Genomic DNA, 11,438 nt, shown 5'->3' on the forward strand with positions numbered 1-11,438 from the left:
GAGTGCTGGTCCACCTCACAGAGATCGGTCAGGAACTATGCAAAAACTAAAAAAAAAAAACATGACAACGGTAGATCCCCAGAGAGAGCTGACACCACCAGAGAGAGAGAGAGAGAGAGAGCTGATGTGTTGTGCGTCCACTGAGACAGCACAGCTGGCCTGAGTGGAGGGAGGGAGGGGGGAGGAGCCAGCAATTGGTGATTGTCATCTTTCAAGAGAAGATGACTCTGTCAAACCGCCACCCACCAACATTAACCATGTCCCACACACACGCTCTTTCATCAGTCAGCATGTGGCCGTGACTGTCACACACTGTCCGCTGCACGCCTCTGTCTTTACACATGCTCCTCTATTCTCCTCCTCGGAGCTTCTGAGAGAATAAACAGACCCTGAAGTATTGGCTGGATTTACAAACAGTATCTTCTTCTATAAATGGAGTTCATCTTAGTTCTTCATTTCTTTTTCAAGTAACAGAGAGCTCCATTTTAAATCAGTTGTACTCTTTTGGGAGTTGAGAACGCAGAGGAGCATGAAACAGGGCTCAGCGCTGACATCTGTTGGTTGCCGGCAAAACAAAACTGCATTCCCTTGAGAGCATACTGTTCTTCACTGTGCTGATGTAAGAAGAGGTCCGAGTAAAGATAACACGAGGATGTCAGTTCAAAAAGTTTATTGGCCCTTACGTAGTTAAGCACAACAAACAGACTGATGTAACAGATGCAGGAAGATTAATTATCACTTACAGCGTATTTTGCAACTGCAAAAAATATATATATATATATATTCTAGCAACACAGTATCACTTGGTGTAAAGCAGTTTGTCTGGAACAATGGGGTATAAATTACATCCCTATTACTTTAAAATGTCTGACTGTCAAACACACAAAAGGCCTGCTGATTGAAAAGTTAAATCAGTATAAATGTTTGACAAAGACCGACTTCACAAACCTGTTATTTAGACACAACCACTCACTACCTCAAACTAAATAAGAACACTTGGTTGTTTTTTACCACCGACGATTACACACGTGATGTTTTATAGTGCTGTTCAACGTCTTGGTTGGGTCACCAGATTAAACTTTACACTTTGTCGAACAACAACAGCTGTCAAAGTAAAAAAGTAAGAATTCTAAAAAGTGTTTTAAAAAAAGAACTGACTTAAAGCACTAGATTTCTATACTGAATAAACTGGTTGGATTAAAAAAGGCAACCTGTCACGCGTTTCTATCAGACATGAAATAGTGGTGACCAACAGATGAAGGCAGACTCAGAAGGCTATATCTGAGAATCATTTGTCATTGCTCCATTTTCAGGCAGGAGTGACGCATCTTGGCAAAAGCTTTGATCAGCAATAGCTTTGTTCTCAGCTTTACCCAAACCCAGTCTCTTCTTTAATAGTTTGTCCTCATTATTCAACTTTGTGCGGATTGCAGTTTTTATTTGGCTGCTATCAATGCCAAACTTGGATGCCACATGATCTGGAAGAAGAAACATGATAAAAATAAAAATCTCCATTTTGCATTATCTAATTCATGAATAATGAGCCCCTACAAAAAAAGTCTGTGTGCTTAAGATTCAATGATACTAAATGTTCTTCATCTTACCGATTATACTTCTCAGGATCTCAGGTGGGAGTTGAGGCTTGTGGCAATCGTCTCCAGTGAAGGCGTTCCTCCGGCCCTGCAGAGAGTGTGTGGCCAACGTTTCTCTGTCAAACAGTATCATCAGCAGTGCTGACGTGTACTTCTTGTAGTCTGCAATCTCCGCGATGCGCTCATAAAGATTTTTTGGTACTCGAAGACTCTCAGAGAGATACAAGAAATTGTGATCGTCCTAAGGGCAAAAAAGATCAATGAAAAAATGTTACCTCCATATTAAGACACATTAATGGCTGAATCTGACACCATCATTGTAAAATGATCTACTATTGGTGAACCTGAGCTTTTAAATTCGGGACCATCAGAATCTTGAAACATAAAACGAGTTTTTCTATGATAACAAAATTTAAGTGAGCGGAGCAATCTTCCCAAAATTGCGCTGTTATTAGAAGACAGAGTATATGACCACTGACCTCTGGGATATTATGAACCGCTCTCATCTCTGCCTCGGGCTCAGACAGGAAGGAGATACTTTCATCTTGAGAGTTCTGTGGTGCGACTGTTGCCTCGCCTCCTTGGAGAACGTTATCCAGAGTGACTCGAAGTTCATGTGCCGTGTGCCTCATCTGCATCATGAGGGTGTTCATCTCTGTAAAAAGTGTCAAATCACTTTAGAGATGCTGAAACAGTGCAAGTTTATTCATGAAGTAATTAGAAGGAATGTTTACAGGACAGGCTCAGGGCCTTACCCTCCCACCTAGGAAACCTTTGACGAGCCAACAACCAAACTTGCAAAAGTATCTACAAAATCACATCAAATTTCACATTCTATTTTACATTTAACTGTTATATAATTATATTATAGAAGAAGAAGAAGAAGAACTCTATTTTTTAATCACAGTACATTGTGGTCTTGATGTTATTTCAAATATTAATTCTTTTTTTTTATTCATTACTGGAGACTTAATTATCACACTCACTAAAAGACTCTGTAGGTCACACTAGCAATTAATCACTGGAAGTGTAATCATTTCCCTTTGTTCAGTTCCAAACTAACTGTTTTTTAAAGAATCTTCTTGCAAATTATTCAGAAATTGCAGACATGAAAATTAAAGCATTACCTTTAATGTATTTTCTTTTGTTATTAAGTATTTTTGTCTTATAAAAACCATCAGAATCAACCTTAAAAAGCCCAACATGTGTAATATGCATTTAACTGTAGATCGTTAACTTCTCTTTGTGCCATTTACAAAAATATGACGAGGACATGACCTCAATGGCAGCTAAAGCCTTGCCCTGGATATAATTCACATACACTAACTGTGTGGTCTTTTATCATATTAATTAATAAATTCATCTTTTTCCACCCACCTTTCAGTTCCCTCAACTCTCTCTCGGCCAAAATTCTACATCTGCGTTCATATTTGAGTTGTGCCTGCAGTTGCTCTATTTTCATGAGGAGACTGATGGTGTCTGTTCTGATTCCTGGACTTGCAACATTTTCTTCATCAAACTCAATGGTTTCATGCTGCCAAAATGAGAAGAAATCACATGAACAATTTCCATGTGTAGTAAGGAGAATAACAGTTGCTTTTTTATGCACAACCAAACAGCATAATCTCTCACGTCATTGTTGACAAAAGGTGAGTAGTTGGATTCTTCGGCCAACCTGTCCTCCACTGGATCACAGCCAAAGTCCTGCGCATCAGTGCCGATTTTTATCATCTTGACTGGTGGTTGTGTTGGAGTCGCTCCTGCGTCTCTCTTGGGTGGCATGGGGGTAAAAAAAAAAATCTGAGGAGAATAAAGATTTGATCAGGTGTTTGATCCGTTGACACGCGTTGATTTTCTGCACAAGATGGAGTGAAACTTTAAGTCAAACTTTTTCAGTTGCTCAACGCTGTTTGTCTGTTCATTGTAAACTCATTCATGCGAGATAATAATGAAAAGTTAGTTCTCGTTGCATCCCCCTCCCCCTGCCCCCTCAACCCCTCCTACTAGCCTCCGGATTGCCTCCAGCTGGAGCCACTGAGTGATACAAACTGTCTTTCAATACATTATCAAATACATGTGATATTTAATGTTAGACGGTTCAGAGGAGACTCACCTGCTCGTTCAGCTCGACCTCAGAGATAAACTGTATAACCACACTCAGAGACACAGACAGCGCAGTAAATGGAAGTACTGCGTAGTAGAGGAAGTAGTAGTACTACTGCAGTAGTGCAGTACATAGATCCTGATACAATTACGGCTAATTTTTAACAGCCGCGCAAAACGTTTCCGGTTAAATATGTGTGAAATACGGCGCCTATATTTATCTTTTACTATGTATGGTGCACATGTGTATAAGATTATTGTATTGTGAAAATTATATTTTTACAATTATTCGCGGAACAAAGCTGCGAAAACTTATTCCCCGAGGGAAGTATTTTGCCCCGGTACAGTTTCCTGCTCATCTAAATTCTCGATTTAACCAATGGAAATTCGGAATTTTAACAAAAGGCGGGACATTTAGAGGCAACGGTGAAGATCAGCAAATCAGCGTCTCGATTCTAACCTGACATCAGCTTCCTAGTTTGGTTGCACTGTACCCATGTGGGTTCAGTGTTGACTTGCTTGCTGAGAAAGTTGTGGAGTTAACTCTGTCTACAGTTGTCGTTTACCTTTACTCACCATGTCTTCGTCTTTCTTTATAAAGAAAAAAGAAAAGCCCAAGTTTGTCAAAAAGGGGAAAAACACAGAGCTGCCAAAACGAAAGGTAAGTAAACTGGGCTGTTAGCAAGTAAGCTAAATCACAGTAACATTAGCTAACCAGCAGATTGACTCATGGGACGTACCTGAACTAACCTGCTGTTCTAACGGTTTAAGCTCTAATTTTCCTCCTGCTGCAGGGTGATGGGGACAAAGCACGAGCGAAGAAACCAACCTCCAAATACAACGAAGAGATTTCCAGCGACTCTGAGACGGAGAGGTTAATTTCTGATGTGCTCACTTGGGGGTTATGAATTGATGGCAACTTCATGGTCCCGACTTTAAAGCACAGAACTAACCCAGCAGTTGTAAATGAATTGTAATGTGTGCTTCTTGTCGCACAGTCCTGTAGTGGCCAAGAAAAGGCAGTCCAATGAAGAGACTGAGTATGAAGAAACGCCACAGGAGAAGAAGCTTAGATTAGCCAAACTTTACCTCGACCAGCTAAAAGAAGAAGGTAAGCTTGTATTATCCATACAGCATAGAGGGCTAACATCACAGAGTATGCATGTATGCATGTATGCATGTATGTATGTATGTATGTATTTATTGTGTGATCTGATCCCATCAGAGGAAAATAAAGCAGAAGAAGACTCCTTTGAGACAGATCTGATTGCTGGAAGACTTCAAGAAGAAGTGGTAAGAGTGTCTTCTGTGTTTAAAGCAATGTAGACAATGGTGTAATTGGCACTTTGGACATGGGACATGACCCCACACTGTTCATAATTCTGATTCTGTCCACCGCTACCCCTGTACTTTTACAGTTTGGTGTTACAGTATAGCTTCAATTTGATCATTAAATCACTGTAAACGCTGGCATCATTTATAAGCGTTTGTGGCAATATGTTTTATGTAAAATTTTCAGCTTGAGAGAAAGATCTGCAGACACTTCTGACACTTTTATATTGGCTGATAAAAGTATCACTAACTGCCACCTCTGCATGTTTTTTTTTTAATGTTCTCTTACAGTAAAATTGTGCTAGAATTGAAGATGCAAATGCTGTTTAATCTGTCATAAAGTATCAGGTCTTCTTTTGGGGAAGGTTTGATTTCATTATGTCTCCCTACCTGACTTCCAAAACCAAACCTGTGTCCTTGATCTTAGACACAGGCATTATTTTTGGATTTAATATGTTATTATTGTTGCCATACACTGGTCTATGTTATTGATCTTGCTGAGTCTGTGATTTCCCCTCAGCTTGAACAAAAAGGAAAGCTTCAGCGGCTTATTGCCAAAGATGTAAGTCCAGAAATTTTCATCCCCTCAATCTCCACTGTACATCCAATATTCTAGGGGTAAAAGATGCTTATGAACAGACTGACTTTTATTAAATTTTCATTCTGTCTTTTAGCTCATGCCACCGGATGCTTCAGAGATCAGAGTGTTAAGAGGACACAAACTTCCAATTACCTGTCTGGTCATCAGCTCTGATGACAAGTACATCTTTTCTGCTGCCAAAGACTGCTCCATCATTAAATGTTAGTGTACATTTAAATCCTGAAAATCCTTTGTTTTGATACTTCAGAGAATTAAGTATGAAAAAAATGAAATATGTATAAATATGAAATTGTTTCGTCTTTTTGCTAAAGTTAATGGTTTGATTTGGCTCAGTTCAGTGTTTTTCTTATATATTCAGGGGATGTTGAGAGTGGGAAGAAACTGCACACAATACCTGGTGGAAGGAAAGGTACAGAGGATCGGCATGTTGGACATACCGCCCATATCCTGTGTATGGCCATATCATCAGATGGAAAATACTTGGTGTGTAGTACACTCTCAGCATAGCCATGCTTTTGCCAGTTTTGAGAAACCAGCAGATTCATATTGTAACAAAAGGCTCTCTCTCAACATCCCTTTAGGCCACTGGAGACATGAACAAACTGATCATGATCTGGGAGGCAGAAACATGTAAACATCTATATAAATTCACAGGACACAAAGGCCCCGTGTCGGTACGTTCTCCCTCTTTTGATCTCGGTTGCATGAGGAAACCTATTTTCTTTGTTTTTATCCTAACAGTTCTGAGGTCCTCCTGTGATTCATCTCAAATGTCTTTTCCATCTCAGGGTCTTTCATTCAGAAAGGGAACTCATGATCTGTACAGCGCCTCTCATGATCGCTCAGTAAAGGTGTGGAATGTGGATGAGAACGCATACGTGGAAACTCTGTGAGTAACTAATCAGAAAACAATGTATCTCACTGCCAAACACTTGCATTTGTCTTGCATGTGTGAATTTTAACTGTAATTGTGACTCGCTATAGCTTTGGGCATCAGGATGCCATCACAGGACTGGACAGTCTGAGCCGTGAGTGCTGTGTGACTGCAGGAGGAAGGGACCGCTCGGTGAGGGTGTGGAAGATAGCCGAGGAATCTCAGCTGGTGTTCCATGGCCACGAGTGAGTGTCTTTCTATCTTTCCTCTGGTGTTTCTGTGACTCGCTGTTTGCACAGTTAAGTTCAGATGTGTTGCACTACTGTCAGGTCCATATAAAAACATTTTAGACAATTTTAAAATGGTCTGAAAAGTATTTATTTTGAGTAGCAGTGAATTAGCAGTGATGGGTTTAAAACTATCAAAGTAATGAGGTAATGTAGAATATTCTAAGATCAGTGCAGGTTTATTGACTGTAACGTAACCTGATCATTATGTTCAGAGGTCTTTACATACTTTCTGTCATCATTAATGCATTTAGTAGTAGTAATGATTGATTAATGCAGAACGTTTAAATACTACTAAGAATTAACTTCTGAATATATAAAAATATGAGAGGGAGAGAGAGAATTCTTTACATTTCTTGTAAACATCAATAGTTAGCCCATCAGTAATCAACAGTTGCTGAGAATGTTAATGAGCAACTCGTTAGCTACAGACAGCTATAGTGGCTAGCTTGGTTAGCAGTAAACTAATCCCTGAAAACTATTAGCAACAGTTACAAAGCAGCTCTAATTAGAAGATTACCTATACTTACCTGAAAGTCTTTTATGTAGAGGGCAGTGAATGAGTGAACAAGGCACACAGCTAATTACAGTTGAACTGTAACCGCTAAGCTACAGACCTGTGACAGTAGTGGTTGCTATAGCAACAGAACACTCAACTGAAACTAACTGCAGGTGGCAGAAGGTTTCCACAGTATGACGTTTAATGTGAGGGTTTTCTCTAACGGCTCTTTTGACTTCTACTTAGTTTTTTAATGTCCAATAGCTTTTCCCTGGGGGCCAGATATTTATTTAAAGATTATCATTATTCAACAGAATAGTTTTATTTGATTTCAGTGGAGAACAATTGATTCTATCTCTAATATGAATATGTAATGTGTATAGAGCATAGAGAAAGACTAACATCATCTGTTACTTTGTCATTATTCTGTCTTCCTACAGGGGCTCAATCGATTGTATCCAGCTCATAAATGAGGAGCATATGATAACAGGAGCTGATGACGGGTAAGACAGTCGCAGCTTTTACAGTCGCATTGTCTCAGCTACAGTTTTGTTCCAGGATGTAATCGTGTTAACGGATTCATTCACTTTCCTCTTTCATGCCCTCTCTCCATTTTTTTTTCTGAACAACCTCAGCTCTGTGTCTCTTTGGAGTGTCAACAAGAAGAAGCCTCTCAGCACAGTGAAGCAGGCTCACGGTTGCCATGGTGACGCAGGGCTGCAGCAGCCTCATTGGGTCGCTTCAGTGGCGGCGCTTCAGAACTCAGATACCGTTGCCTCAGGTGCCTCTGGCTGTGAGAGTCCTCCTTACCAGCTTCTTAATAACACACATACGCACACTTTATTATGTGCAAATGAAACCTTTTCACAGTTGTCTTGTATGAATGCAAATGTAATTAATATAATTAAACGTGGTCCTGATTGAGTGTCCTGCACACTCATAACTAGAACAGTTGATGCAGTTATGTTTGGCTAAGCTGCACTTCAGATGTTTAGCTGTCTGTAGTCTGATAAAGTTGTTTAACGATGGTTCCTCTTTGCAGGTTCACACAACTCACAGGTGCAGCTGTGGAAGTGTGGCCAGAACTACCGTGGACTGGAGCCTCTATTCAGTGTACCGGTGGTAAGCTCTTACTTCCTCCTCTCTTTTAAAAAATAAAGTGACATTTACATAAGATGTGTTTTTAAGCTAGTTATACACATTATTTACAGCTATCACTCTGGCCGTCTCAAAGTATCTTACTTTGTCTCTTCCTCTGCTCTCTCTCCCAGTCCGGTTTTGTCAACAGTCTGAAGTTTTCAAGCTCTGGTCAGTTCTTGGTGGCAGGAGTCGGACAGGAGCACAGGTAACTGCACTAATGATCACGTTTCCATAGAAACAGTCTGTAGAGTTCCCATCAGCGACTAAGTGTCAGTGCAGGTTCCTGTCCAGTGAATGAAATTTCCACTAGATGGCAGTGTTACTCCACCTCTCAGCCCATCACAGGTGAAAATACATTTCATTTTTTCCCAATGCAGCCTCACTTGTTTTGAGTTTTCTTGAAAGATGTGGCAAGATATTGAGATGACATCAGTTGATTGAAAGAAACTTTAGAACAGTTTTGTTGTTGCCTTTGACATCTTATAGAAAGGCTTGTGGTCTGGATGCTTCATATTTGAAATGGACATTATGTGGGAAATAATGCCAACCAATAAACTTTGAAAGAATTTAACAACGAAGTGCACCGACTGTTCGTGACAATTTGTAATTGTTGCTCACTGGAATGAAAATATTGTTGTATATTATATTATTGTTGTTGTATGTTTGAGAAAAACAAACATTGTTCTCTAATAAAGCAACAGCACAGAAACAGACCATTAAGCTGCAGACAGATGAAGATGTTCTCTTGTTGTTCGTGTCATAGAGTTGTGATGCAGAACTGGTCTGTCTGTATGTAGCCATGTTCAAAATGCTGTCAAATATTTTTAATTTGACATCTGATTTGACCAGTATGGGACACCTCTATAAACATTTGACCTTTTTTAAATTGGACTTCAAATAACTCATGTGACAACAACAGTGTGGTTTGAACCTTGATTTGCAGAGTTCAGAAGTTATGAGAGTTTTTTGCTGCCTAAAGTTAATAAAAGCACTCTGATTACAATCAGAGCTGACAGTCTAAACATAACCTGAAGGCTAAAGTGACTCTAGTCATTTTCAGGAACTTCTGTAATAACAACCAGTCTCATCAGGCCAGGCTAGGGGCTGCAGCCAACTTGACAGTTCAATACAGTTTCTGGGCAAACAGCAAAGCAGAGTGGATCAAAAAACAATACCCTCTCTCTCTTCTGTTTTAGATTTTTGTTGTCTGTTTGTGTCCATTACCTCTGACTTTAAGATTGTTTGTTTGTTTTTCTGCAGGTTGGGCCGATGGTGGAGAATAAAAGAGGCCAAGAATGGGATCTATGTTATTCCTCTCAAAAGGAAACCTCCTAAACCAGAGGATGCCAAGATGACTGAATAGTGGACTGTTAAGTGTCTTTTCTTTTGTAAATTAAAGGTTTAAAAACTGCCTATGCATCATGTCTTTGTCTCCTTTTCATACATCTAAATTAAAAACCACCCAGTGTGATTTGTTTATACGAGTGTCTGCTCCAAGTCTGTCCTGTGATTTTAGTTTTAGAAGAAGCTTTAACAGCTTTAGTGAAGGAGGCAGCGGTGTGGGCAAGGTGGGCTGCGTCTGGATTGGGCCACAAGCGAGAAGAGACTGTATCGTAGGAGTCAGTACATCCTGTCCAAGCAGACCAAGACTCCTCTTACCATCTTATGATGTGTTTTAAATTATTTGTATCTTTTTTTTAGATAATTCTGCTGATGTTTCTCTGTCAAAGTGTCTGCTGGGAAATGTTAACATCACTTATTTTAAAATCATCTTTAACAACATTAATGGGTTAAGTTTGGGCTTCACCGTGGCCCACATCGTCATGGTAACTGCTTCTGTGTAGGTTATCGTTAGCCTGTCAGAGCTAAACATAAAATTGCTGTTAACTCTACAGGAGAATCATTTATCTCTGCTGGACCTGCTGAATCTCTTATATCTTGCAAAATGTAGTTGACAAATTTGCATTCAAAGGAATGAGATGAGCAATAAAATAAATTGTACAGATAGACTTACAGTCTTTACCAAATGACAGGCAGCTGACATTATTTGGCTATATAACAAGAAATTAAATTTACAGTTGTATAAGTGTGCTGAAATCCTTTAATTACATTCAAAAGAGTGATTCATCAGCATGACCCGCGGGAACAGAAGCCTTTATCTGATGACAATCTTATATCAGAGGTGAGAACTGCTGTTGTCATATTAACGTTACAGTGATGAGCGTGTTGAGTTTTGTATTTGCACTTTCTTCAGTTTTCCTGCAGATGTCCTCTTTGGCTTTGCGAGAATTGTTACTGTCTTTTACATAATTGTGCTCTGCTATTCATACATCTACTCATTATTTAATAGTTTGTACATGTTAGGAGGGAGTACCATCTCTACCATATTTTCCACTTTTACAGTTAAACGTGTTGACAATGACATTTTATTTTGTAATTATGAACTGCATGTTTTACTTATTGTACATTTAACCTATAAAAACAGACCAGGCAGACAGTGGGCAGGTTGTTTATAGATGGTTATTGCAATTTAATACCAGGAAAACTCCAATCAGTATAAAAGATGAAAAAGTCCAACTTGGGTGAAAACATTTTATAGGCACTGTACATGTATAATTGCACATACTCAACTAGTAGTTACAGCAATAGTTATAGCTTAGAGGTCTGAGCACCAAATACAATACACTTGGTATTAGAGCAGAATTAAAAATCATGCTGCACGTGTAAAATTAGAGGAAGCAATCCAATAAGTTGATTCAACTAAAATAACATTTTAAAGTAAGTTAATTTGGTTTTGAAGAGAAAATCAAACCCTTTGTGCAAAAAGCTCATTGTTATTGTCTCTGAATAGCTGCATTTAGTCTGAATAGTCTCAGGAATTGCAAGTGTGAACCCAAACACAGCGGGCATTTCATCTTTTAATAATAAAAAACATTTTATTTACATAAATTACAGGAAAGCACACACCAGTCTACATGAACACACGTCCTTTATATGGTCTAGTTGCCTA

General features: G+C 39.2%; 2 protein-coding genes across 3 annotated transcripts; one reads left to right on the plus strand and one right to left on the minus strand.

The window, feature by feature from the left end:
* Window positions 1-682: 682 nt before the first annotated feature.
* LOC139283195 (uncharacterized) lies at window positions 683-3,374 on the minus strand. Its single transcript, XM_070903167.1, has 5 exons — window positions 3,225-3,374; window positions 2,970-3,126; window positions 2,072-2,247; window positions 1,605-1,833; window positions 683-1,478 (listed from the first exon to the last, which is right to left on the minus strand). The coding sequence occupies exons 1-5, from the start codon at window positions 3,372-3,374 to the stop codon at window positions 1,276-1,278; spliced, it is 915 nt and encodes a 304-aa protein (XP_070759268.1). The 3' UTR covers window positions 683-1,275.
* Window positions 3,375-4,272: 898 nt separating this feature from the next.
* rrp9 (ribosomal RNA processing 9, U3 small nucleolar RNA binding protein) lies at window positions 4,273-9,841 on the plus strand. Of its 2 annotated transcripts, none has more exons than XM_070903062.1 (15): window positions 4,273-4,356; window positions 4,490-4,569; window positions 4,694-4,806; window positions 4,921-4,988; window positions 5,548-5,589; window positions 5,702-5,828; window positions 5,987-6,111; window positions 6,210-6,302; window positions 6,417-6,517; window positions 6,613-6,747; window positions 7,729-7,791; window positions 7,924-8,081; window positions 8,331-8,410; window positions 8,560-8,633; window positions 9,689-9,841. In XM_070903062.1, the coding sequence occupies exons 1-15, from the start codon at window positions 4,273-4,275 to the stop codon at window positions 9,789-9,791; spliced, it is 1,446 nt and encodes a 481-aa protein (XP_070759163.1). In that variant the 3' UTR covers window positions 9,792-9,841. The 2 variants fall into 2 exon arrangements, with proteins under 2 accessions (XP_070759163.1, XP_070759164.1); XM_070903063.1 differs by having other exon boundaries at window positions 7,924-8,069.
* Window positions 9,842-11,438: the final 1,597 nt, after the last annotated feature.

This window comes from Enoplosus armatus, chromosome 3 (genome assembly GCF_043641665.1).
Source record: "Enoplosus armatus isolate fEnoArm2 chromosome 3, fEnoArm2.hap1, whole genome shotgun sequence".
NCBI lineage: Eukaryota > Metazoa > Chordata > Actinopteri > Centrarchiformes > Enoplosidae > Enoplosus > Enoplosus armatus.

Excerpts from the sequence above, each read along its gene's own strand:
- rrp9 (XM_070903062.1), top strand. The coding sequence starts at position 4,273 with ATGTCTTCGTCTTTCTTTATAAAGAAAAAAGAAAAGCCCAAGTTTGTC. Across the intron at positions 4,989-5,547 it reads GAAGACTTCAAGAAGAAGTG|CTTGAACAAAAAGGAAAGCT; the intron begins GTAAGAGTGTCT and ends ATTTCCCCTCAG. Across the intron at positions 8,082-8,330 it reads TGCCTCAGGTGCCTCTGGCT|GTTCACACAACTCACAGGTG; the intron begins GTGAGAGTCCTC and ends TCCTCTTTGCAG.
- LOC139283195 (XM_070903167.1), bottom strand. The coding sequence starts at position 3,374 with ATGCCACCCAAGAGAGACGCAGGAGCGACTCCAACACAACCACCAGTC. Across the intron at positions 1,834-2,071 it reads CGGTTCATAATATCCCAGAG|GACGATCACAATTTCTTGTA; the intron begins GTCAGTGGTCAT and ends TTTTGCCCTTAG. Across the intron at positions 1,479-1,604 it reads GATCCTGAGAAGTATAATCG|ATCATGTGGCATCCAAGTTT; the intron begins GTAAGATGAAGA and ends TTCTTCTTCCAG.